At 40.8% G+C, this 27,693-nt stretch overlaps 1 protein-coding gene and 1 long non-coding RNA gene across 11 annotated transcripts in view; both read right to left on the reverse strand.

Moving 5' to 3' along the window:
• elavl2 (ELAV like neuron-specific RNA binding protein 2) overlaps nt 1-19,856 on the reverse strand; it is a 53,955-nt gene extending 34,099 nt beyond the window's left edge. For 2 of the 8 annotated variants that reach the window (XM_036146477.1, XM_036146476.1), the window contains exon 1: nt 19,681-19,856. Coding sequence is in view for 6 of the 8 variants with exons in the window: in XM_036146472.1 (XP_036002365.1) it covers nt 17,849-17,967 (119 nt within the window). In the remaining 2 variants the exon portion in view is untranslated. Of the gene's footprint in view, nt 1-17,848; nt 17,977-19,680 lie in introns of those variants that run through there. The other 6 variants (XM_036146472.1, XM_036146473.1, XM_036146471.1 and 3 more) reach the window with 5 other exon arrangements.
• Nucleotides 19,857-22,069: 2,213 nt separating this feature from the next.
• Nucleotides 22,070-26,442, reverse strand: LOC110369420. Of its 3 annotated transcripts, XR_002429036.2 has the most exons (6): nt 26,216-26,440; nt 26,029-26,124; nt 25,793-25,949; nt 23,661-23,783; nt 22,839-23,578; nt 22,070-22,737 (listed from the first exon to the last, which is right to left on the reverse strand). It is a non-coding gene; the product is annotated as an uncharacterized LOC110369420 (long non-coding RNA). The 3 variants fall into 3 exon arrangements; XR_002429037.2 differs by having other exon boundaries at nt 23,661-23,801; nt 26,029-26,442; XR_002429035.2 differs by having other exon boundaries at nt 26,029-26,438.
• Nucleotides 26,443-27,693: the final 1,251 nt, after the last annotated feature.

A 27,693-nucleotide genomic window follows, 5' to 3' on the forward strand; every position in this document is an offset into this window, starting at 1 on the left:
TTTGGTCAGTTAACAGGAAAACGTAGCTTTAACACATCGTATACGACATTGTGACACCCTCTACCTCCACGATGAGATATAAAGATAATTCATCAAACTATGGATGGGGCAAACCGATCCAGCGTTGGCATCGGGCTCCAATACCAACGTTTTTATGGATTGGAAAATTACGATCCAACCGCGGACATTTCTAATCCATAAGCTGGGTCTGGAGACTTTCCAGCAGAAAACATTAAAGCACAGAGTATCTGCTGGCTGCTCTGCTAATTGTGGAAAGGATTTTCTGAATGGAGACGAGTTCCTCCGGCTCTCGTGATGAGATTAGCTTCCGGTCGAGAAATCCATTCCACAGTTTGCAGCCAGCTAGCAGAGGAGCTGGCCATGGGTAACCAACTTTAAATCACAACATGTCCGCTGTGCGGAGATATGCTACACCAGAAACACCACAAACCAAGACCACAATGTATGTTTACAAAGCCGTACTGAGAGGTGAAAGCTCCTCTACGACCTACAATACAACGGACTTAAACAGGAAAAAGCAAAAACATTTAAGAGCACTGGGATGTTTTTGCCAACACAGACGGCGAGCCGCAAGGGCTGGCTGGACTTGATAGACGAGCAATTTCTTACACTTCTTGTGACAAATTCATACATTTACCACACTTTCCGCTAGTTTGGCAAAGCAGGGAAATGTATACTAGCAAGTTTAATGAGCTAGTGGAGTTGCTTAGCAGTGTTCAGTCTCTACCAGGCAGCCATTGCACACCGGTCGGAGGATCAGTCCGCCGTCGCACAACAAACAGGTAAATGTGCCGAAAGAAATTCAGCTAGTTTGTACAAACGTGTTGGCTGGATGTCTTGAGCAGGGGTGTCAAACTCATTTTGGTCTAGGGGCCGCATTCAGTTTAAATCTGATCTCAAGAGGGCAACACGAGTTAACTCATTGCAAGATTAAATAGAAATAATAAATGTGGACTTGTTGTTGATTTTTATATTAAATTAATTTCACTTTTACACAATATATTATGAATAACCTCAGTGTTTTTAAGAAAAGTATGTGCAATTTCAACAATACATTTACTCAGTTAAACATTTATTTGTGCATTATGCATAATAACTGATCAGATTGTACAATGTTGAAAAACATTTATTCAAATTTTTTGGAACTTAAAAACACTGTCCTACATGACAAAATACATCAAACAGATAAAAATTAAGAAATAATTTAAATTTTTCCACACCTGAAGCTTAATCTGCTATTTAAAACAGCGCCCCTCGTGGACAATATAGGAACTGCATATTTATAATTAAACGAAGTACATGTTTTTTTTCAATAATTGCTTTATCATTCTCTTCCTTTTATCTCCTTTCTTTCACCTTTTGTTTTTTTCTTCTTGTTCTTCCTTTCCTCTCCTACTTTCCCATTATAGTGTCCATATAATTTGCGATATTCCCCGCATGAATCATAATAAAACTATTCACATTCATAAATCAAGCGGAGCACTATGGCAAAAGCAGTACTGCTCCACTTGTGAAAGTCAAATCTGATGAGCTCTTTTTGGCATTAAGACAACAATTCTTATTGCCACATAGCCAGACAGGACACTGGGAAAAAAATAAAAAAATAATTTTTTTTTATTAATGATAATGCATTTAGCCACAGGGTCGGACTAAAATGTTCGGCGGGCCGGAACCGGCCCGCGGGCCATATGTTTGACACCCTTGGTCTAGAGACTTGCGTACATGTGAGTATGTAGGAGCCATTAAGTAGCAGGCAGCAGGAATGACCTCTGGACCCTGACAGCCATCATCATCATCACCACATTACCACAATATATCATGATGAAATTTACAGTCCATATCGCCCACCCCCAATTCATACATATACTTGCCGGTAGAAAGGAGTTTTTTTACAGCCTGTTTAAAATCACCAGTATGATGATTACATTAATGCAGAGAGCACTCTGGTATCAGCCAAGAAGTGAAAAAAAATGTGGTTCGGTGCATCCCTACATCAAACAGTTTTATTAAGTATTTTACAAAGTTAGACCGTCAGCTTTGAAGATTATTCAGATTAGTCCACAAACAGTTGAAGGAACAGCTACCGAGATTGGCTTTTTTTTTTTATATCGTTTGCCATCTGGTGTACAGGAGTCGGCCATGTTGATTAGTTTTATCCAGACTAAAATTTACTTTAATGTTTGCCATTTACATCTATAACATACTTCACAAGCGGTCAACAAATCTGATTTTAAAAACAGGTTTCCAGGTAAACAAAAACTACAGATCTTAGGTTGGTTTTAGCACTCCACAAGCTACCAGCTACAAACAGAGCAATGCCAGGTCCAGCATCTGGGTACAGGTGGGTGATATGGATGAAATGTGTTTCTACACTAAAAGCCTTACACCCATTACAGTTTAATACAGCTTTTAAAGAAAAACATAACATGCAATTTAAAGACATGGAACATTTCTGAACCAGTTTGTGTAGTTTTGCCAACGTGTGTAAAACACAACTGACCTTCACAAGTACATATACATGGTTTGAAGAACACACTGACAAATATTTCTGCCAAACCTCCAAAAATAAATGCAAGAGTGCGCTTTACAAAACGAGGTAATGATGTAGGAAGTCTGCATCATTAACGTGCAAATTTATAGTCTGCAATCTGAATCCACAATGGACCCAGCATACAGCTAAATGTTCAAGATGTTTACATCTGGACGATAATTCAATAATAAATATCGATCGATGTATAATCGATGATAGAAAAAGGGTCAATAAAAAGTTAAAAAGAATAACAGTTTTCCTTCCTTTTACTTTCTAGACAATCGTGAAGGTTAATATTACAGTCGTTACATCCTCCAAACCAATCACAAAGCACACCCAGGAACCAAGCTCCGTCCACTCTCAAAGAGTTCAGAGAGCACACATTCCTTTTTAAAAACTTGCAGTTTTGGTAAAAAGATGGTTGAATATAGGGTTGAATTTGAATTCAGTGTTTGTGTGTCTTTATCTAAAATAGGTTAAGCAACAGCATAAAATGGCCGGGGCTTCACTTAAAATGTATGTTTTCAATTTGTTGATAATTATCAACATTTTTTCCATTTTATCGATATGCTTTTTTTTCCTGTATCGTCCAGCCCTATGTTTACATCTGTTGAGCAGCATCGCCTCTCCTTCCAACAGTCACTCACGGCCTGACCCAAATCATGAGCTGCTGCTGGAAGCTTTAAAGTCTGCCAACATGTCAGAGAGCACCCAGAACATGTGACCCTATTTATAGTCAAGATGAAGACAAAAGCGCTGTTCAGAGAAACTGTCTAAGGCAGACGGACAAGAGAAAGGAAATGTTGAGCTAATGTTAAGCTAACAGTACTTTACGGATTGTTTTAGCGCAACAAAAAGTCAGTAAAGCTCCTGTATCTGCAACAGTGTTGAAGTGGACATGCCGGAAAACATTAGCTAATGCTAGCTGTTATTAGCTTGACACACAGCCCAATGACAGGGTTCTGTCAGTCTGAGCTGCGCTACAGAACGCTCTCCGCTCTTCAAGGCTGAAGAAGTGCTGCGCCAGACCAACTGACCACCTGCAAAGCAGGCTAACATATCTGCATTTTAAACACACCAAGTTTCATAATGATGGCAGCACTAACTCTCCCGTGAATAGCTTCTTGAGTAACTCTCCTACTCCTGGGTACAAATATAAAAAATAGCCCAAGAGCTTCAAGCCCTGCTCCGACATGCAGCAAAAATCCAGTCATCGAATGAAAGGTTTTGACCCGGCATGGCTGTCGGAGGGGAAATACTCCCACTATCTGCACAAGACTGGACTTGGTAAGTAAATGCATTCCTGATAGCGAGAGATGCAGTGGATAAAGATGGAAAGGTGGAGAGAGACCGAGAGAAGGACATGGAGAGATATAAATACATAAAATGCAGGACATGGAACATGAATACAGACCATTCTCACTCTTTCACAGTGTTCTGTCGATCCTTGGGTACGACTATCTGCCGCCCCCCCCGCCGCCCCCAGACCAATGTCAAGAGGGGAAAAAAAATTTATGCGGACGTCCATGTCTGGGAGAATAAAAACAAGCAGGGTTTCCTCTACATGTAATTGATCGTGATGCACCTTCACAGCAAAAATAAAAGCCACCTCACCCTCACAATGAACTTTTTATTTACATGTTAAAATAGTTAGTGTATCTATATACACACACGCACTATTGGCACACTTACACTAACCATATTCAGAGTGTCAAATGCATTTAAATATCAAATGTTAAAATGTACTTTATTATTAGAAAAAATAAATAAAACACTGCCAGCTGCTGTCTGGCTGCAGAAGAAGCTACTCTGTGGTGCACAGTGTTACAGACTTGGAGACTTTGTTGCTATATTTAGCAACTTTTCACATCAAGTAAAGCACCTAGACACTGTTTACCACAACCTTTTCTTAAAGGAGACCGTCTGGTAGCTCAGACTCTGAAGCAGCAATCAAGCTGAAACGAGTTTATAAGACTCCCAAAGCAACTTGAAAAGGAGGAAAATTGAAAAAAAAAAAAGGTTTACCTGTCTGTTAATTTACCTTTTAACTAAGCTTAAATAACATTTGTTCAAGTTTCCCCCCCATTTGTTGATTTTTTTTAACTCATCTAAGCAACCTGCAAACCTTCTGGTGATTTCACTGACTGCGTTTATAAAAGTAGGACCTTATCTGCGTTATGTCGTGGTAAATGTGCAAATGTATTAATGTTTTATATTCTCTGCGGTGAAGGCTGGAAATGTGGTAATTTGAGACAAAGCTTGAATATCATTACAAATCACTTGTAGAAAAATCAGACATCCCCACAGCAGTATTCATTGCTCTCCATGTAGACAGACTGCAGTGCAGGTCATTTATTACACATCAGCTAATAACATGAGTCATGATTCACAGGCATGTCCCTAAACCAAGGTCAAAAACCAGAAAACAACTTGGGCAGAAACAGAACGAGTGTTACAGAAACTGCTTCAACTTTAATGGCATTTACCACACAAGATATACTTATAGAGACGAAGCCCAGAGGAGCACAATAGTTTAATATATTGATAATATTCAAGGATTTATTTCTCCCCCATAACTGGAAGAATATCTTTTTCTTCACTATTCACCACTAATCTCATCAGAAACTGTCCACACAAAAACTTGAATTTAAACAACTTAGTATAAACCTGTTCCATTATTTCGAAAAGTACACAAGATTATAAAACAAAGAAAACCCTCCGACCTAAAAAAAAATTAAAAAAATATCAAAGTTAAATTTGTAAGCTTGACGTTTAGTTTCTGTAATCATAGTCTTAGTTTAGCTGCAGCATTGTAGCTCTAAAAGCATACGCTGAAATAAACTAAACTAGGATTTTCTCAACCGTGTCTAAGACTTGAACATTAAACACCGGCTTATAAAAAAGGTACATTTTAACCTCTCCCATTTCTTCTTTCAAACATCTGAACCTAAATATTGTAGCCCTGGTTCTTCCAAATTTCCACTGTACTAGTTTAAAAAGGTACAGAGTAGATAAATTGCACCTTCTGGTGGTTATTTGGGACTTAGTATTGGTCACAGGCTAATTTATACCCAGTAGTGCAATAGTAGTTCAGAACATGCGGATTTATGAATTAAATTAGTTGATGTGCTCTGGATGATTTATTGCTCATGTTATAACTTGTGAAATAGTTATCTCACTGCTCTTTTTAAAATCACAATAGCTAACCCTCCTCTAGGGCTGTATGACAAAAGTGTGATTTATTTCAACCATAACTGCGATTACGTTTTAATTTTTACTGTTCTCTGCATTAACCATAAACAAAAATTACCTGAAGATACAGATTTTGTAAACAAAGATTATTTAAAACAGGAAATTTAACAGCTTTTATTATATTTATTAGCTTTTAAACAGAACAGTTTGAGTTGGACATCAATCCTTGTTGAACAAAAAGTGCATAAAGTACAACCTACCAACAAATCAATGTATTAAATAGTTTGATCGGTACTTAATGTTATGGTGAGATTCCTGAAAATTTCTGGTAGGGAAAAATTATATAGACTTTAAAACAAATAAAATTTGATTATCTCACAGCTGCAGCTCTCTTCCCTTCCATGTGGACGCAAACCCACTTTAAACATTACCGACATCTAAAGGACGCGTCTTACCCATTAATTGTTACATAGCTGAAAATTACAGAACGCTAATTTGGAAATTGTTTATTAATTGAGATTATATTGCAGATACGATTCTATGTCCAGCCCTACCCTCCTACATCAGATAAACTGAAAATTCTTTAAAGCTGATAATATGCGTCATCTAGATTGGGCCAAAATCTGTAATGAGTTCTTTGGATTGGGCCCATAAACCAGTTTAACTCGCGTTGAAATGCAGCTGATTATTTCTGCTCTGCTCATGTAAAACCTGTGATCTAATCACTTTCTATGCATTTAAATGCAAACGGTTAAGAAGATTAACTTAACATTGTAATATTGATGAAGTGTTTTAACAAAAAATATTACACACATTTCTCATTTGGTAAACGGCAGATAAAAAGGCAGACGTCTAAGAAACTCAAGTTGGTTACCTCACCTTTAAATTCAACAACTAAAATACATCTAAGTTGGACATAAAGAATATTGATAGTGTTGTACAGCACTGCAGAGGCTGGTGCAATGACGCATAAATTGCCTCCAGGTATCGAAAACGCTAATTAAAATCATTACTCGTTGGTTTTGGGAAAGAGGTAAAAAAAAAAAAACAGCACATCAATTACACCTGAAGAGTGAATTGTCAAAAAATTAAACGTTGTGCAAATAGCTTCTGAAGCAAAATGAAAATTGATACACAATAAGACCAAGCTAATATATTTAAATCAAATAGATTGGACATTTAATTATATTTGATAAGAGCCTACACCTTAAAATGTTGATTATTTTCATAATATCTGCTGTACTAGGGGATTACTCGGATCAAAAAGCATTTAAATCTCTGAAGTTTGCACAAAGTTGGGTTGCGTACAGCAGCTATAGTTGACTCCCAAACCCCACCGCAGCTGCTGAAGGCATTTCCCATCCCATCACTTAACCATTTCATACCTTTGCAATTTCGCCCATTTCTCAGTAGGGCTGGGCGATAAGGCCTAAAAAAATCAGTATCACAACATATTGAGCAGTTTACTTCGGTAACGATAAACAGACGGCAACACAAATCACACACACACACCTTTCCCAGCCAGTTGTATATTGACGGTATGATTCCCCAGGATGATCACCACTAAATTATCAATAGATGCTCCTCCCAAATACACACACGTCCCTAACGAAGCATATAGGTTAAAAATAAAATAACCCCCATCAACGTACAAAGGTAACTCCATTAAGATGTACACTTACTGACTGCCAGATGCAGCCTGTACCCATAACACTGCACTTGCATCCATTTATTGAGCTCAGCAGCTTTAGGTCTGTCAGTAGTAACGGTGAGGAGGAACTGTTCCTTGATGTCCCATGCAGACAGCATCGTGCTTAAACCCTGTTCCGACCAGCTCCGCGGTATCAGCTGGAAAATATGCCGTCTGAAGCACTCTGGTGCAGGGTTTCCATTCATCATTGATGTAACGTAAAGCCAGACTAATGAACGACTCCATCGTGTGACCTAGGGCTGGACGATAATTCAATAATCACTTGATTGAGGTGTGGTTCAATAGGAAAAAAGTTCAATGGTAGAACAGTGCATTCTAGCCTATCCTGTAGGATAATACTAGAGTCATTACATCCTCCTCCCAACCAATCAGAAACATAGACCCAGGAACTCTCCGTCACCAAACTTCAAAGAGTTCAGAGAGCACACTTTTCTTTTAAAACTTAGTTTTGGTAAAATGTTGGTTGAATAAAGGGTTGTGTTTGAATCAATTTATTAAAAAATAAATCCTTAAACAGCATAAAATGGCAAGCGATGCATTTAAAGTATGTCTCATCGATATGGACCAATCTGATTTCTATTTTATCGCTAGGCTTTTTTTCTATATCGTGCGACCGGACCAGATCAGCTGCTCCTCTTCCTCCTGGAGCAGCTCTACCTCTGCCACCAAAACATCTGAAATTTCCTCCAACCTCACCGTCTCCCACTTCTTGAGACTGCATGGGGCGGAGTCACGTGACTACAGACCGTACAGGTAGTGCAGCGTCTTAAAGGGACATGAGCATCGCCTACCTCGGGCGTGTCGAGCTGCAGTCCTGGAGGGCCGGTCTCCTGCGTGATTTGGATCTGTCCCTCTAATTCAAACTATGCACTCACTGGGTTCAGCTGTGTTGAACCAGGACAACGCCTTTAACCCGCAGGACACCGGGGCATGAGGACTGACATTGGACACCACTGGACTACCTATACACAGCCAAAACCAGACTACTTGTTTTAATTATTTTATGAATACCAAAATGGCCAAATGACGTCGTTATTGTCATAAATTTCATGACGGTAAATTTTCAGTATATCCCCCAGGCCTACGTCTCACTTATCCCAGGTAGGAGATGATTGCATCTAACGCAGAATGTTTTGCACCAACAATGCATCAGTTTATACCCGTCAGAAAGACGTTTTGTTCTCCTCTCCGCTTCCTGGAATCTTTGCTGTGAAAACTTTTCAAAACAAGACTGCAGAACATGATGGTGCAGCATTGCAAGGGATTAATACGGCCATTGGTTGGTAGACGTTACAAAATTAAAGCGTAGCTGCAAATAGGGTGTTTTCACTGACGTCACTGGCCAACTTCCGGTCCGCCATATTGGGTGGCACACTTCCTTATCTCTAGTTGTCTTACACGTATTATCGTATCGCGAATGGATAAGTACGCCAGCACGCTAGAGCGACCAGATAAGGACGTATATCTGAGGAAATGTTCCGTGATCGACCATATGGACCCCTATGCCCTCCACGGTGCCTTGTTTAGCCGTAATCCAGATGCATTACCTGGTGTTCGGTGAAAACCCTCTGCACACTCTTGAGGAAATGAGAGCTTACAAGGGTCTAGAGGCTCACAACCAGTTCACATCTGGTTATGTACATCAAGGAAATCGCCATCATACGTGGACGGGTGAGTTTTAATAAGATGGTAAAAATGTAAACAATCCGACGCAAATGTGTCGCATGCTTCTGCGGTGGCTGGCGGCCGGCGGCGGGCGGTGCGCGAAGGCGCACCGCCCGCCGCAGGGCGGACGGGCTCTGGGCCGATCGACGCCGCTCGCGGCTTTAATTATTTAAGCAGAACAATGACCAGTGCAAAATTAAGTTGTATTTACCGTATTGGCGCCGGTAGGAGCTGCAGATCATAAAGCCAGCAAACAGTGGGAACACAGCAACTCGTTCAAAGGTAAGCTGCGCTCATGCTAGTTTAGTAGCTGCTAACCGTCAGTGCTAACAACCACTCGCGCATGTAATGTACTTTTAACTTGCTGCTATGTGTTTCAAACGTTTAGAACACACTCTCATTGACATCGGGATACTGTGGAAAGTTATGTTCGGTCTTACAGCCGCGATCCAAGCGAGCCGACGATCTCTTTGTTATCACTGTAACTCGTTCAAAGGTAAGCTGCGCTCAGACGGGTTAGCACATGCTAACCGTTAGCGCTAACAACCACTCGCGCATGTAATGTACTTTTAACTAGCTGCTATGTGTTTCAAACGTTTAGAACACACTCTCATTGACATCGGGATACTGTGGAAAGTTATGTTCGGTCGACTTACAGCCGCGATCCAAGCGAGCCGACGACTCTTTGTTATCGCTTACAGTTGTTCTCCGTGGTTGCGCCTCCAGGCAGGAAAGCGGTGGAAAATTAATCTGTTTCTATGTTTTTCCCATGGCGATCATGTGTTGCGCTGTTACAGCCCACAATACAGCAACGGTTTACCATGGTTGAAATCAAGTTAAGGTGAAATTAATCAAATTAAAACACGGCTGAGAGAGGGAGTACAGTACGCGGTAGTAATAGGCAGTAGAGGCGGCGGAGGCAGTCAACATGACAGCCGCGGAAAATAATAAGTCATAACGCCCAAGCCCTATTATTAATATATTCTTCTTATATGTTTTAAATACTTAACAGTTAATTACCTGTGACAAAGTGAGCACCGCAGACTCTGGCGTATTCCAGCTTAACACCGTCCAAATCGGACCTGGATATCCGTGTCAGCCATAGGTGACGGCGTTGTTCAGACAGCTGATTCACTATTACGGCTGGTAGGCGATAGAAAGCGTTGATCTCCACCTCCACGGGCCGTGCAACCAACCATTAAACACGTTTTCCCCATTGTTCACTTCCAATACTGCCTAAGGCGTCATACAACGCAGGTCAACGGTGCGAAACGACTGCCACCCAATATGGCGGACGCGCTGAGTAGTCACGTGAGCGTGACGTCAGCTGAAAACACCCTATTGCAACATGCCACAAAATATATCAAATTACAATTATTGCAGTACTTAATAATAACATTAATTATTTCTGACCAGTAGGACGGACTCCAAATGCCTTTAATGGTGTGAGACGTTAAAGCTCAGAGTGGAGTGGATATTGTATAAAGGGCAGAGAAAGAAAAGTTGTGAAAATGTGGCTTAAATGTGCCAACATTCTTATTGTTATTTTCAGCGTTGTAAATACATTTATCAGATTTTGTGCAGGCGTAGTGGCAGGTAAAACTATTGCTTGGCTGGGGGGTTTAAAAGCTGAGGATTAAAGTCTTAGGCTTCTCTATCCCGTATGCAAACAGAACGACAAGGACAGAACAATGTTATGTTATTTGGCCAAGAACTGGCTATTCTAAGCAGTTCTTTACTCCAGCAGCTCCCTTCATGTTCAGGGTATTTGGATAATCAGGCAACAAGAACATATTGTTAACTTCAGTCTTCATTATGGCTTTCCCTTTTATTCTAAGTACAAACACTGGCTATTGTTCCAATTGAGATACTGCCACAAGGCAGCAATATTTCATTAGATAAACACTTGGAACAGGAGGCTTGGCAAGACGCCTCTTTCCAAAAAAATCCAGTCAAGGCTTTCACTGTGTGCAGCCAGCCTACAGCATCATCTTCATGCAGGCATCTGAGTGCAGAGCATCTTGTTCCACTGAGAATTACCCTTAGTTTACCCTAGAAAACGCAGTGAAAAACCACAAGGTTCTTCAGTTATGCTATTATTTCTACCGCCATGTTTACACCCCAACGAATGGGACATTTTGGGAGGCATTTAAATGTAACAATGGCTAATTAGAGAGTAGCGCAGATCCCACTGCATCTATACTAGAAAGGGGGAGGTGCTGGTGGTCATCAGCCTTATCCTCACTTTTTTATGTTGACATGCAACAGTCAAACATTGATGAGCATTGTGTTAACCTAAAGAAATCCAGTGCATGTGCTAAACTATTCCCAGGTAAGCCAGCTAACCCCTGAATGTGGTTTCAGTAGAAGCAAAGAGGAATCTCTGATGCCATGACAGGGAAGTAAAAAGTACACATGCAGCCAAAATGAGAAAACTTGTGCATATTTATGTGTAACGTCAATTTGAGATACGGCCTGTGAGACCAGACGTTGCACTCTAAACAAGGGTTTCAGTGTAAATCGCAACAAACTGAAGGATGGCATTCAGATTTGAAATTATTTTACCCTCACAGGGTCTTTAATGAATGATGACTGCAGTGTTCAGATGAAATTAAATAAGCATCAAACCTATTTTCCAGATTCTGGTGCATAACGGCCAGAAAGCTGCAGGTTTTATGAGCATTGCCTGATTTAAGTGGATGAATTACTCTGTCAGAATATCAATCTGTAGAGGCCGCGTAATGAGCGATTCCCAGCTGTGATAAAACAAGGAAACATGGAGGACTGTAACTGGATGCTGGGATTCTAGACCCCACAGCCCTACACCTCCAGGACAAAAAGGAGGGCAGGTTGGAAATTGAGAACTCTGCCCCAACCCTTTATCTTTTTAGTGACAGTAAGCAAGTCCATAGAGGCAAACAGGGTGGAGAAATATTTCACAACAGTAGCTCTGAATCAACCCGTCACAAGGAAGGCTTGTTGAGACTTGGAGGTTAACAATGAGGGTTAAAGTTGTGCCTCAGGACACCACAACCTGAAGCCCAAGAGGTTGACAGCATGTAGACAACAGACATGACCAGCTACGCCCAAGACGCATCACTGCCACCACTAACCAGCAGGGAAAAATACAAATTAAGCTGCAGGATTGGACCACTTTCGATTTTAGGGCAATTCACATCAATAGAGTAAACAATTATTTTTCATCAGGCCGGAAGCATGTGGTCAACATATACGGAGCGCTCCTGAACATAAACCCAATGCCACTACGTTCCAGCACAGAGCTGCTCTTCTGTGCCACTTTCACAATCCTTTTAAGATTGTACTCCAGTATCATTGTGTTGTAAACAAATTTTTCTAAAAAGCACGAGCAAAGAATAATCTTTCAGGTTGAAAATATCTAGATATGGGCCACAATATAAAAGGACAATGGCAAAGACATCCAGTCTTGCAGCTGAATTCTTACGAGCCTGGTGAGAAATCTACGTCGCTGTGTGAAGGTATAAAGGAGCAAAGTTAAGGTACAATGTTAAAGCTGTTTTAAATATTTACATAGAGAACATTTTACATTAGAAAAAATTATAGTATATTAAATAAAACTAAGAGCAGGCTATGCCACCTGCTGGCGTAAACAGATAAGTGCACTGGGCAGAATGTGTCAGCATGACGCGTTAAATATGCGTTAAGGGCGTCATTTGACGCGTGAAAAGACGTGACGCTGCTAATGTGTGTTCCCCTTTAAATAAACCGTCTTGAGAAGCCCTCAGTAATCAAACATGGCTGCAGTCCTGCTTCTCCATCACTATTCACAGGTTCTCGGGCAGATTCCTATCCCAGTCAGGCTTTGTGAAGCTCTTTCAAGCTAAATATTTAAAGTCAGGATGGTAAAAATTGTTTTACATCTGGTTACCCTGTCAAAACATTACATGGCAGCAGCGCAGCATTAATGATTGCACTATTTAATAGCCTCTTTATAGAACTAAGCATCTCATCATTAAAGTGGAAAAAAATATTTACCAAAAGGTTCTGCATTTCCAGATTAATACGGAGCACTGCAGTGAAACTGAGCATCATCTTTTAGAGAAATCGGCCAATTCCCATGCAAGCCGAGCATGACGCCGACGGTTAGCTCAGAATGTACCGACGTGACACCGAGCACTCAGAGTGAGGAGGCACGAATCTCTGCTACTTGCTCCTCGGAGAATTAAATTGACCAAGTATGCGTGACAAGCTGGGAAAAAAAAAAACCCTCCAGAGTGCATACACTGACATGCACAACCCGTCCTTGAAAACTAAAAGCCCACAAGTAACAGTTCAAAATATCTCTGTTGAAACCACAGATGTGACTCGCCTACCCACACACCAAGTGCACAAAGGCAAACGCTGCAGCTTACAATCCTAAGGCATTAGGTGGCGTTTGCCTACTGGTGCGAAGAGCATCAAATTAAACAGTCCCATTATTTGTACAGCCCATAAACGGGCATTTAATTGATTTGAATTTTTATTAAAACTATTATTTACTTCCATTCATGCAGCACCATTTTAATAATTTCACTCCCACAGCTTTAATTTAATTTACTCAGTTTCCAATGCATTATACTGTAGTTCAAATCTACAAGCTAATATGTGCAAAATGCACTCAATGGATGTTAACAACTATAAATCACATTAATGCATATAGACTCATCAGAAACCATCAGCAGAGCTGGTAGCTAGCTGTTAACCATTCCCCAAATAAATTAAATAACTCTTATATTAGGTATAGAAAAAATTAATGATTACAGTAACTTGCAATGGGTCATCACTGCACCCAGGGAGGCCAAAGTCAGCCCCATCAGACTGTGATATCAGCACTTCTATGCGGTTTTGGTTAAACCTCAATAAAGTACAAGACAAAAAGCCTCTGGTAAAATATAGGAAGACCTCTACTAGAATCAGATGCTATAGCCAACCCGTCCCCCAAAAAATAATAAAAGTCAATGTTTTCATAAAAAGCACAAGATCCTTTCACAACTTCCAGTTTTCTCAGAAACTCAAATTGAAGCATTTGTAGTTTTAGATTTGGAATTTAGATACATTCCGCCCTCCAAACAAAATAAAACAGAACATTTAGATCCTGTTTGGGGGATCAGTCTTTAAATCCATTTCCATTAAATCCACTTCTCTCCCCGCATTCACAGTAACTACAGGCTCCACAAAAGCCCATGAAAGCAGGAGCGGTTGCATCCGTGGAGGCTGCTGTAATCCACCTAGTGTGTTCAAGGGCAATGCATTACTGGCCTGCAGTGAGGACCTGCCCATGTAGAGGGAGGGCCACCCTGTGGCCGCCGCGCTAACAAGCTTGTGCAACGTCCACACAACCCATACTACGCTAGGGGAGGAGGCCATGTTATGAAAAGAAGAAAAGGGGACGGATGACCATTTAAGAAGGACAAAGGATGGAAAATTGCTCCTCTCTACAGCCGGCCACCGCATACTAACCTAGTTCTGACAGCGACACACAATGACATGCAGAGAAAAGCGGATGTGTGGCCTCCGAGTCCTGCTTTTTAGTCACTGTCAGCAGCCTTTACTTAGAAAGGCAAACGTAGTGGCAATACACAGACAGCCACTCTCATCTCTTGTCCTCAGAAACAGAGGTTGCTGAATCTGGGGTTGTTGCAGGACTAGAGGGAGGAGGATCGGCTAAAAGCAGCAGATATTCATCACACGATGTGACTTGATCTGCAGCGACTTCATTAAAATCAAGAGCTCTTGTGCGCTCACAAACCCTTAAAACCATAAATAACAGACACCATATAATATTTAAGAGCCATGCAGTTGCTCTTAAAGATGATGTTAATAATAAAAAGCCTATATTTCAAGTGTCTGCCTTTAAAGATGTCAATTAAAAACATGCACATCTTGCCACTTAAGTCAGCATTTTAACAGTCAAAATTACTTTAAGGCTTCAAATCTTAGCGAGCTACACATCTGGACACCTTAAAGACCAGGACATACCTTCTTTAGCCAACTCCCTACAGAGAGGTCTTCCTTTTCAGCAACCTGCCAGTAATTACCCAAGCAGGCTCAGAACAATAATAATGTAATAATGTAAATAATTGCTAGCACCATATTATACCCACAGAACTTGGGATTTAAACAATTTCACACCACATTTAAAAGTTAAACACTCCAACCTGAACCAGTAACATCTTCATAGCAATATTGTGCAAAAAGATAAACCTAGTTCTGTCCCAAATTACAGCATTATATTCCAAAAAGACAGAAGGGGTAAAGAATTGATCAATCTACTGCTGCCAATAATAAAGAAATCTATAGAGTGTATTATATAAAAAAGTGAACAATTAACCGCTCACACTTAAAGCGTTCAGTCTTTTGAGACATTAGCAACTCAGCTAAAATGTACTTTACCGGGTCTCCACCTCACTGCCAATAGATTTTTTTTTTTAAAGTTGTATTTTGCAGTACAGCAACAGCAAGTTCATAGCTGATGGTTTCCCTCCATCACAGTCAATGGATTTTTAAAGATGCACAAATATGGTAGGCGATTGTTTTGTGTGGCCAGCATATAAAGTTACTTGAATCCAATTAGAGACCGGATCTGCCTTCGACAATAGAATAAAAAAAATATCCAGGGTTTAAAAATAATGCGGTTAAAATTGATAAAGCAGCGTTGTTGTATTCCAACTTCCCAGACTCTAGTTAGTTTGTCCTAAATCTACTGAAGACTTTGATGGTAATCATTACATCTGTTTAACAAACGGATGACTAAAAAGCGCTTACATGAGAGGTTTACTCAGATCTGCTGTCCCTAGTCAAATATTGACTTATTATAAACTGATCTGTTTTTGTACAGCCGAGTCTTCTGCAGTGGATCATTGAAACCTATCCAGTTGGGCGGACACTGGCTCCCATTGCAGAGGAAATATCCTGACTTTCATGGGTGTGAATGTCATCCCATCAGGCAACTGACTGGGTTTAGGCCCGTCAAGGAGCTGCTCGTACGTTTACTGCCACTCCTTTTTCTTTGGCCTTTTCTTTTCACAACATGAAACGCAAAAAGTAGACAAACTATAACATAACTACTTCCCCTTTAACATTCAAAATGATTGTAAAAACAAAACAAAAAAATGTCTAGGGGTAACAATTTTTATTAAAAAGCTTTACAACATTAAACTGAGCAATTAGAAGCGCCACTGAAGACGACAGAAGTTCAGGGCACAAAAATGTTTATTAGGCTTTTATTTTTGTTGTCCCCCCCCCCCCCCCAAAAAAAAACAACAACCCACTAGTCCATTAATTTCTGTTTTTAAGTACCCATTCACTGAAAGTCAGCTGATATGATACATAGCACTTTTAACCCCAGCAAAGCGGGAATAAATATTATCTCAGAATGATCCAGCGCTGCAATTTATCAAGAAATGTAGACGCACGACCTTGCCGTCCTTTTGAAAGGTCAGAGTTAAAGAGGTTATGCGCAAGTCCGGCCAAATCCAGCCGCCTAGATGGCCCGGACTGGTCCATTGGGTTCAGAGGAAAAGTTGACGTTGAATGTTTAACTCTGAAAGCGAATTTGAATACCATTTAAAGAAAGAAAAATGGCTCCTAGAAGAAATGCTTCACGTGTTTCTCCAAGTAGCTACATAAAAATGTTTTTTTGGTTTTTTTTGCCATGTGCATCAAGGGTTGCTGATGCCAAGAAGAGAGGCTAATACAGAATATGACCGATTGACTCCTTAGTCCTGGTGGGCTGCAACATCAGTGAGCCCAATAACATTTCAGAGAGCAGTTTGGAAGCAATATCTACCAGTTTTTGATTATTAGTCATAGTGAGTACACACCCTGTCAGCCAATCAGCTTATTCAACCCGTTTAAAGGCGTCCCCGTGCAACAGGAAGTTGACGGAGGACGCTGGTGGTCAGCAAAGCTTTACTGAAGCGATATAAACCATGTCATGCCAGCATCTGCTGGAGGTGGCTCTGCAGAGAACAGACCACTGTTCTCCGGAACTACAGCTGCCATTAAAAAGGATTAGACCAAAATATTGTGCCAACAGACTCAACTAAACTCCAACCAAATGGTTTAATTTAAACATTTGCAATTGTTGCTGCCCTATTAAGCAAACACTGGGGTGGAAATTGCGGAAGGAAAATGCAATGACATGGATACTTAAATGTTTTATATTTACTATAAGAAAGCCTCAGTGAGTCGTTTTAAGAAGACCAATTTTGAGTAAGTAGCGTCTGAAAAGCCAGGGTGGGACAAGCGCCATTTTAATTACGTAATAGGCTGCAGCTGCGCTACTGCTGCAGCTCTGCCGCCAGCTCTTACTCGAAAAGACTCGAACAAACAAAAAGGCAAAGTTAACACTTTATTTCATAATTTAGTTTGAAAAAAATAAAATAAAAAATTTACTTAGCGCTCCTGTTAAGGTTACACCAGTGAGAGGCCTTGTTAGCCGGATACGGGGGAACATTAGCAGCACCGCTAGCAAAACAACATGACTCCGCGTTTTCTGCAGCATTAACTAAAAATAAAATGCTCAAATGGTCTTAATTTGTCATTTAGCTATTGTCTCTTTAGAAACACAAGTTTGTCCCCCTGCGCACTAATGAGACCGTGCAACAAGTTATGACAGGCGAACAGAACCTGCTAGCTAACACACGGCCTCAAGCCGAACACCCACCCACCGTGGCCGTTTCCACGCTTCAGTTTTTAACACGTCTTACCTCGAGGTGTTGAACCGCCGCCGCTGGTTTTTAATGAAGTCTTTGCAAATGTTTGGTGGCAGTCTCTGCGGAGCATATGGGGGCGGTGGCGGGAACGGGCACGTCCTAAATAAACTCATCAGGGCGTCAACCAATCAGGAGACACGCACGCAGGAACTAACCGCGCGGCACCGGCGGCGTTCTTAACTGTAGCTGATGAGCTGCAGCTGCACGCAGTTTGTGGAGGACCGATGGGACTTACGGCTCTTTTTCGGGATTCGCGTAATTTGGCCCAATCAGTAAAACAAAACAAAATACGATTCTTTCGGCTCACAAATAACTTAGCATACCGAAGGTATTTTTTTTTTAGCTGACATGAATGAAATTGAGTTTGAAAAGCAAAAAGCATCCAATATTGAACCATTTTTTTCCTTGTAGCCTATATTTAGAATTCAAAACTGGAATTTTTTGGAATATGTCTTCCTCATGCTTGGAATAATAATAATAAAAAAAGATATATAAAAAAAAGTCTAACTTAAAAATGTAACTACAATAATTATGCAAATTCCAGTGGAAGTTTGGCTTTTTTAAAGCAAATGTCAGACTGCTCTATACTGCCCATCTGTGGGCATCCTGCATAAAAACATGTAGCAGACAAAAGTTGAACAGTGGGGCCATGGAAGTCCATCCAAAAATATGAAGAGGGTTTTCTGCCAGCCTGTTAGATGGTTTAGAAGTGATAATTAAACTTTATACAACATCTGCATCGAGCTGTAAAAAGTATCAATACGCTCATAAATCCGAATGAGAACGAATTTATCCAACTACTGTTTATTATGTCTATACATTTCCCACCAGGTTTACGTATGTTTCTGATCTTATTAGACATTATTGTGTTAGCGGTCTTGTTTGTGTAGTTTTAGAGCTGACTCTGCCATTACTGCTTGAACTAAATTTAAAGATAGACAAAGTATGATGAAATAGAATGAGGCTAATGTGATATGTCCAAAGATCTGACAAATAAGAAAATGGCCTGGCTGCAGCAACACATCACTATATTTTTGGTATTTTGCGATTTAATTCAAGTCCTATATCCCACAAGGGAACAGCCCCTAATATAGCAACAATACTAATAAAATAATAGCTACTTAAGATGTATCACTATGGTTTAAGATAAACTTAACTGGCCTACAACTGTGCATTGGCAGACATTCTTGATATAATACACACGGAATGCATACTTGAAAGTAGTCTTTCTCCAGTGAGAGCTTGTTCTTTTTGCTTCCATAAATAGACTGGACTTGTGCAGTCGCACCTGCAATTCAGAAGTAGTATAAAAAAAAATGTGCCTATGAAAGCAGGAACTTCATCCAGAAACTCCAACTGGCACAACACGCAAGGTGCACCGAGTATAGCATTGCTCCTGTCAAGGGTTACACAGTAAATGTTTTAATGAGTCAGTTTTTCATCATGGATCATAAAAATAATGACTACACTTTGAGGGTTCTTTTTTTGCATCTAATAAAAGGGACTCTAGAATGAAACCATCTGCTTGTTTTGAAAGGAGTTTGTTCTAATCACCCTTTTTCGCGTATCAGCATTCAACACAATAGAGGGGGGAAAAACTGTACTGTAGGTCCCACATAGACTACCTGAATGCTCCGCAGTTCATAGTTGAAAATTCAGCCGCCACATGAATGCACCACAGTGACTTTCCCCCCACATCACGTCTGCATGCAATACGAGGATCTGCTCTGCACACCGAACGGACCAACCGAAACAGTCTACTTCTTCGTGTCGATTTCAAAATGCTTGAAGCGAATGAGCAAATGTGCAGGAAAAAAAGATCTTACCGTTTCTATAAACGAAAGTTAGGGACGTCCTTGGGGCAAACAATCTCTGAATGAATCACCTGGCCAAATGATGTGGATTCCGCGCTCTCTTTCGCTCGCTCTTTTTTTCTTTTTCTTTTTTTTAGTTCAAACTTAGAAACATAAAAAAAATACCAACACAAACAAGATAAAATGAGGAAAATAAAATGTTTATTAAATCAAAACACAGGAATGATTTATTTTCAGCAAATGCGCGAAACAAACAAAAATTAAGGTAAAAGGGAGGAGGAGGAAGGGAGAGGGGGGAAGATAAAAAACAAACAAAGCCAACACAAGAAATAAAAAGGAATCAAATAATTAAACAAAAAAAGAGCCCGGCTTTCTGCCCCGTGTCTCGCTCTTTACAGGTGCGCCACACAAATACGCCACATCACTGGAGTGGAAAGCGACGCGGAGGAGGAGGCTGTCTTTAAAAGAAGCTAGTCCTGCCCGAGAATATATGCGGGCCGCGTCACAGCGCGCATTTATACCTCTCCACACTCGCCGTTTCATCCCATTCAACCTACACACGAGCATGCGTCGGACGCGGAGGTATACCCGGAGCGGCTCCCCCATCCGCGGCTCGTCGCGTGGGGCGGCTCTTCAACGCCATTGGCTCTCAACGCCTCGCGTCTCTCCAGGATCACACGCTGCGATTCGTCCGCGAGACGGTCACTCAAAAAGGGACAGAGCGTTTATACCTCGTCCCATTTTCTTTCTTCTCCCTTCATGTGGCATTTGAAGCCAAACGTCGCACCCCTGAAGTAAGCCTTCATAGTCTATGTATTTTCCCCCCACAGTCCCTATTTGGCCGTTTAGGGTGCGTGCTATTTTCACGTTTGCTGTACCATCAGACAGAACAATACTAATAAAATAATAACAAACCAACTCCATCGCCCTCTATCAGCTCCATACACATCATCATCAGATTATAGATAGGAGCAGACATCAGCGTCTAACTGCTGCAAACCAGTCCGTGTACTGATCTAACGCTGCTGATTTCAGCACCACGGACAGCGCTGCGCTCCCATAAAGCGCCTGCCGGGCCGGTCTCTCCACTCAATGGCCAGAACCGAGTACAGTTTAACAGCGTCCAGCACAGAGTAGGGGCAACTTTGGGCGTTCACTTTATGAACAGGCTCCTAAAAGCTCGCGTTTAAAACACTTGTGAGGCCCACTGTGCAGAGACGGTTACAGTTGACTGGCACAGGACGTTTCTGGGATCCTAAAGCACACAAACGTGTCCATACCGCTCAAACCTTTTCACACATAATGTCGCAAACACAAACTTGAATGCATTCTGTCTGGATGCCGCGTGACAGAACGACAGACAAGTGCATCATTCTTAAGAGGGAACTGTGTTTTTTTTATTACTGCCTCTGGGAACCCGTTCAAGGCAGCTGGAAAAATGTCTGAGGTGACCGAGAGAATGCCCAGAGTGAAACGCAGTGATCGAAGCAAAGTGGAGCTGTTTTGAGGAATCTAAAATGTAAAATGTTTTGACTTAATTCACTTTTTTTTTTGTTTGCTACATAAATGTGATATCTTCACCATACAGCTACAATGTAGAGAGCAATAAAAATGAGGAAAAGCCATTGAATGACAAGGTGTATTCAAACTTGTGACTGGTTGTGTAATATTTGCCACCTTGACATGCACCCCTAAATAAAACCCAGTGTGTTTAACTGGCTTCCTAATTTACTGAATTATGAGTACACTTGTAATATAATTTCAGTATAAAACCCAGCTGTTATGCAAAGGCCTCAGAGGTTGGTTAAAGCACCATTGGCGAAGAAACAGCGTCAGGAAGACCAAGGAACACAGCACCGAGGTCAGAAGTAAAGTTGTGGATAAGTTTAAATGTTTATTCAAACAATATCCATAGCTTTCAACATATCACAGAGCAGTGTTCAATCCATCTTATATGAAATGTAAATGGTAGAAAAGAAACACTAAACATCATACCAAACACACCATCCCCTGTTTGAAACATGCAGGCAGCAGCATGATGCTGTCTTGGGATGCTTTTTTCCCCCCAGGAAGGATCAGAATTGATGACATGATTGATACATACAACTTTTTGGAGGCTGCTAAAGACTTGAGAATGGGTGAAGGTTTGACTTTCCAGTAGGGTGACTCTAAACATGCAGCTAGAGATGTGTTGGAATGGCCCCAGTGATATCCAGACCTAAATCAAATTGGAAATCTATAGAACGACTGAATTTCACAGATGCTCCATATCCAATCTAAATGAGCTTAAGATATTTTACAAAAAAAGAATGGGAAACAATGCCAATGTCTAGTTTGAGAGTCTAGAAGTGGTAGAGGCATTGCCCAAAAGCCGTAACTGTAATCATAGTGATTTTTTTTCCAACAAGTGCCAAATTCAAAAAGATGTTCAAAGCCACGTCTCATTTTTCTTCCAATTCACAATTATGCTCTACTTTGAGTTGGTCTATCACATAAAATCCCAAAAATGGCAAAGCTAACCAATCCAAATACTGAGAATTTGATTGAATCACAGCCAATTTATAAACAGTAAGAAGCACAAGGACAATAAATCAATTCTCCTTTATGAGTCATTTTGTGGTCCTGATTCAGGGCTTTTTGCAAGACTGTATACTTGAGTATAATGGTAATCAAAAAATACAAAGACACAATACCTAAAGTGCAAAATTGTTTGTCCTCAGCCAATTTAATTAAAAAAAATGAAATACGCAAAGACATTAAACTTCCTTTAACCAAGAAGTTTGTTAAAGACTAATTCCTCACTTAGAGAACAAAGAACCAAGATCTGTGTAACCTTCAATGTTATACTGCATGTGTTGATTGTGCTGAACTTAGAGTCCATTTAAAAAAGGCAAATGACAAACCAATTCATGCATATTAAAACGACGTAAGTTTTTGCATAGAATCTAGTACTCCATAACGAAAGCAGGGCATTTGTGATACAGTGACGGAAAGTGTTTGAAAGAGAATTTGCCTGGTGTTCTCCTCATAGCTTGTGCTCGTCTTGGCAGCTATGCTGATGGCTCTGGACTGGAAAAAAGGAGAGGAAAAAAAAAACAGATATTTAAAGAAATGCACACATTGAAAGAGGATATCAGTAGATCAACATGAATGCACAGTCCATGCCTCACCTCACGTCCACCTGGCACAACCAAACAAAAGTTTTCTGCTTCTCTGAAATAAAACTATATAAATAGTGCGTAAATAGATAGACGTGTCTGACTGCAACTTTTGTTGGTCTGAGCACCACTCCTCGTAGTTTGATGTAGGTCCAGCTTTCTGGCTCACAGTAGTTGGTATTAGCATGTGATCATGATGTAAAACCTGGAAATCCTTTTAAGAAATCTGCTTTCAAAAAATTATGTTTCCCTACCTCCAAGATTAAAGAAAGGAAAAGACTAGAGCAATAACAATCAAAGCGTTGAAGTCCAGTCTAGTTCCAGAATCTGATTGAAGTTATTGTCACTCACAAATATCAGCTCATTAACATTTAGACATTGTTTCATGTTAAGGGAACCTCATATCCTCAAGGCTGTATGCAGGTTATTTGGCGTTTCCTTTCCTTTCCTTCCTTCCTTCGCTGACATGGGTTGTAATCAGGCTCTCATCTCTATGCGATCCTTGATCCCTCAGAGCTCTGACCTACCAACCTCCCCTGTCTTTCTGCATAGACGGCAGAGTTCCGGCTCCAGTGATGCTCTTCCTGGTTCCTAGCGTCTGTACGAAGAACATCTACTTGGATCCCTCTCCTTTTTTCTGCCGCTCCTCCGTCAGCCGTACTGGTAACTGCTATCAGAATCCTGTCCTCCGCCCCCGCTCCACTGACTTGCCTGTCCACCCTCTGATACATCATCGCCTCGTCAGCTCCCATCTGCAAGGAAATAAAGGACAAACCATCACTTGACCACCATACACTGATCTCCCATCAACTTCAGCTCTGTGGATAGACTCACCCTCTACAGGAGCTCCAACTATCTCCAACTCAGTAAGCTCCACTCATTCAACAGTTATCTCCATAAGTATATCCAGCCAGCCACCTCTCCACCTACTGCCATCCTGAAACATGGCCCCAAAACCTGCAGAACATAAATCCTCTACATATTATATAAAAAAAAAAATCCTTTTCTGAAATTTCTCCACTGTGTCAGTAATTGCCACATGCACCAGAGTCTTTTCCTAAACCATGACAGGTAATTTGTGAAAGTACAGCACAGTGCAAAAAGTCTTCCCCCGTTTCTTCATATAGTGTTTACAAGGTGCCAGATCTCTTTGTAACTTTTTAAAGTGGCCCTGATCAATATGCTTTTACATCGTTGCTGCTGTTGAGCCCCTCAAATTTTACTCATAATTTAAGCATCAAAAGGCTTGTAAACACATACAATCAACCTATGATCTGTGGAAATATAACGTAACAAAGCAAACGACCAATTTCATTGAATCGCTGGGCACTTTGTTGCCAGCAGCCTGTCGCTACCAATTGAAAATAGCTGGAGATACCTCGTTTTGAGGGGCAGAAACAGAATTTTGGCATAAACAAGTCGACTCCCCCACAACTTGGCAGACTGTTTATGATCAGCTGAAGGATGCTTCTTCACTGCGTGGCGGGACTTTGGATATTTAAACATTTTCCAGACACACCACTTGGACATAATGCTCATCCACTAGTTTATTTTTGTCATGGTCAAGAAAGACTGGACAAATAAATAAAAAAGGCAGACAAAGTCAAAAGACTTTCTGAAAGCCAAAATAATGACAATAATCAAGACCACTTAAAAAAAATGCCACACTGCAACCGCAGACTTTTATGTGATAGACCAACACAAATGATTCGAAGGAACACAGGGGTTTTGGAAATTGATTACCGTAATAAAAATGTGAAAAACATGATGTGCACTTGTATTCGGCCCCCTTTCTCTTAATACCAATCAATAAAATCTAATGCAACCAGTTAGCTTCTAAGCTGACCCAATTAGTAAACAGTTCAGCTGTGTGTAATTTAGTCCAATTGTTCTGTGGAGGCCTCGGACGTTTCTTGGATAACATCAGTTAAAGACCGGGCATACAGTTGTGGAGATGTTTGAAGCAGGGTGAGGTTCTGCAATGTTAAACAATATCTTAAGCTTTAAACGTTTTAAAAAGCACTGTTAGTTCCATCATCTGACAGCAGAAATAAGATGGGATACCTGCAAACCATTAGACATCCACCTGAACCGACAAGAGCATTACTTAGAGAAGCAACCCTGGTGGAGCTGCAGAGATCTGCAGTGAGACCATCTGTTGACAGTAACTATTATTCGTGCACTCCATAAATATGGCTTTTATGAAGGAGGGGCAAGAAAAAAAAAAGCCACTATGCACCCTGTTAGCAAAGTCAGCCAGGGGGCACAACAAATATGTTGACGGTTCTCTGGTCAGATAGGATCAAAGCTGAAATGTTGGCCCAAAAACAAACACTATTTATGATGGAAAAGCACTACTGCATATCACCATGATCACATATCTGCAGTGAAACGTGGTGGTGGCAGGATTATGCTGTCAGAAGGTTTTTGTTGCAATTTTGGTGACTGGAAAAGGCTTGTAGGCTAAAGCAGAGGCCCACCTTCTAGTAGGACAGCAACACTTAAATGGGAAACAAAATACATAGGTTTGTGGATGTAAGGTGACAGAAAATGTGAAGAACAAAAAGGGTTATGAATATTTTAGTGAGGCTCTGGACTTGGAGGGAAAAATGTAGAAAGTATAAATGTTCTGGGTTTGTGTACGCCTTTTTTCCCCTCCCAAAAAAAGAAACTTGGCCATCTGTTCCTACAGTAAGTTAAAGAAACATTAAAGAAGCCGTCTTATTGTTTGTTGTTTAATTTTAAAAAAAGCAAAAACTCTTTCCCTCCAAGTATTCCTGAGCCGCCTCTTAAAGCCTACATTAAATACCCAGACCCAGCATCACAGCGCAAGGAGTCAGTCATCCTGGCTTGGGACTGAACAAACAGCCGGCAAATACTCCTGGAGCAATGGTGTATTAAATGCTACGCGGCTCAGGAGAATTCCCTGCATGGCAGCCAAGGCAACAATCATTAGCAAATCTTACCAGCTTCCTGCAGCTTTGGTCCAGCACTGTCTTGCTGTCAGGGCCTCGCAGCACGCTCCTGGCCAACCACACCATACCCAGGGAGCTGTAGGAAATCAGCCGTCTCCATTCCACCAAGGAGACCAGACATATTAGGCTGCGAGCTGCAGAGCACCCTCTGGGTGAAAGATTAATTAGAGCTGACAAATCGCATACTATTGGAAACAAGCCCAATACATCACACAAAGATGGCTCACATGAAGCAAATGAAAGTGATTCAGTGGCTCCAAGAGGCCTGAAGTATTCCTCCAAGTCCTGTTGAATTATGGTTAGCACACTACTGCTTCCCCCTCCTGTGAACAAAGTATTCAACCAGGAGTGCTTGACTCAAAGGCATGCAAATGTGTTCACCTCCTTTTTTTCCTCTCTTTTTTTTTTTTTTACATTCACAAGAGCAGCTGCTGTCGTCTTGTCTGTTTGGTACCCAGTTTCTCTGCTTGGATGAACTCAACCTACTGTCCTCAGATGCTCTCCCCAAGGAAACGTTGTTTGTAAGCTCACCATTTCCTGGCAGGGATACGTGCTGTCCAAGAGGGTGTGGCCTTAAAGGGACACTGCTGCAAAAGAGAAGCCCTCCTCAGACCGTGTGTTGAACCAGAAAGAAAATGACATTTTGACATGGAAGGTAAATACTGTTGCATGAAGGCGTGATCAGGGGAATACAACAGAATAAAACAAATCTATTTGTTTGTGTTATTTAGCTGGAAACTATATACTTTATTGTTTCTAGTGGCTTACCCCCCCCCTCCCCCCCTTGTACATACAAATGGAAAGAACTCATTAAGTTGGTGTAATAAAAAAAAATAAAAAAATGATGCTGCCCACATGTTAGTATGCATGATGTTAACACATGAAAAGCTTACATTTGATAAGCAAGTTCCAGCATATATCTTAAATTTGTTTTTGAATCTTTAACTTTCACAACAAAGCAGAAGTGTATTCCGTACACATTTTGTCTTTATATTTCAGATGTCCCCCCCCCCCCCCCCCCCAAGGGTCAAGTAGACTCTACACCAGTTTTATTTTATACCAACCAGGATGAAAACAGCTCTTTGGATCGAAAGGGTTGCTAAACCCTGATGTGCAATTAGGCTGTGATTGGTGACAGAAGAGGGCGCTCTTTTCAGCAAGGGGGAACAAACACATCCCCAGAGGTGTGCATTGTGGGATTTGCAGCTAATCATTATTGGGGAGGGAGGGGGGGGGGGGGGGTAACTTCTGACAAGCAAATATGTGTAGACTTTATTTTATAGACGCGATTAAAAGAAGAAAATCTACTCTGTTTAAAAATGGTGCAAAATAAGACAGTTTTATTACCTTTCTGTATCATGTTGCATCCGTTCCAGTGGATGTGCGTGTTGAAGAGGAACTATATAACATTGTTTCATTAAAGAAAAGTGCAGGGAAGAAGTTTGATAATCCTCATTGACATGAACCTCAAATTTATTTTGAGCTTTTAAAGATGCTTTTAAAGCATTCTTTCCCCATGTGGAATGATTGTAAAAACTCCCAAATTGAAGTATGGAAGTTTGAACTTGTTTTTTCCAATCCAAATTGCATCAGAATTATACATACAAATATTTGGCTCACTACCATTTAGAAAAGTGTCCCTCAACCAGTTGCACTGACTCACATTTTTGAAGCAATCAAAAAGCTTCTAGTGTAATTCTGCCAAACTATTTGACTACTGCTCTTGGCGAATTGGTAGACCTCTTTTGACTTTGATGCTTATTTGAGATCATGATCCTGTTGGAGTACCCAGTTTTGTCCAAGTTTCAACTATCTAGCTTTGAAGTACATTTTTGAAGTTTCTTTTAATTATGACAACGTGGCTTTTACCACTTATTGTTTTTACCTGTACA

Source organism: Fundulus heteroclitus, chromosome 14, assembly GCF_011125445.2.
Source record: "Fundulus heteroclitus isolate FHET01 chromosome 14, MU-UCD_Fhet_4.1, whole genome shotgun sequence".
NCBI classification, from domain to species: Eukaryota; Metazoa; Chordata; class Actinopteri; order Cyprinodontiformes; family Fundulidae; genus Fundulus; species Fundulus heteroclitus.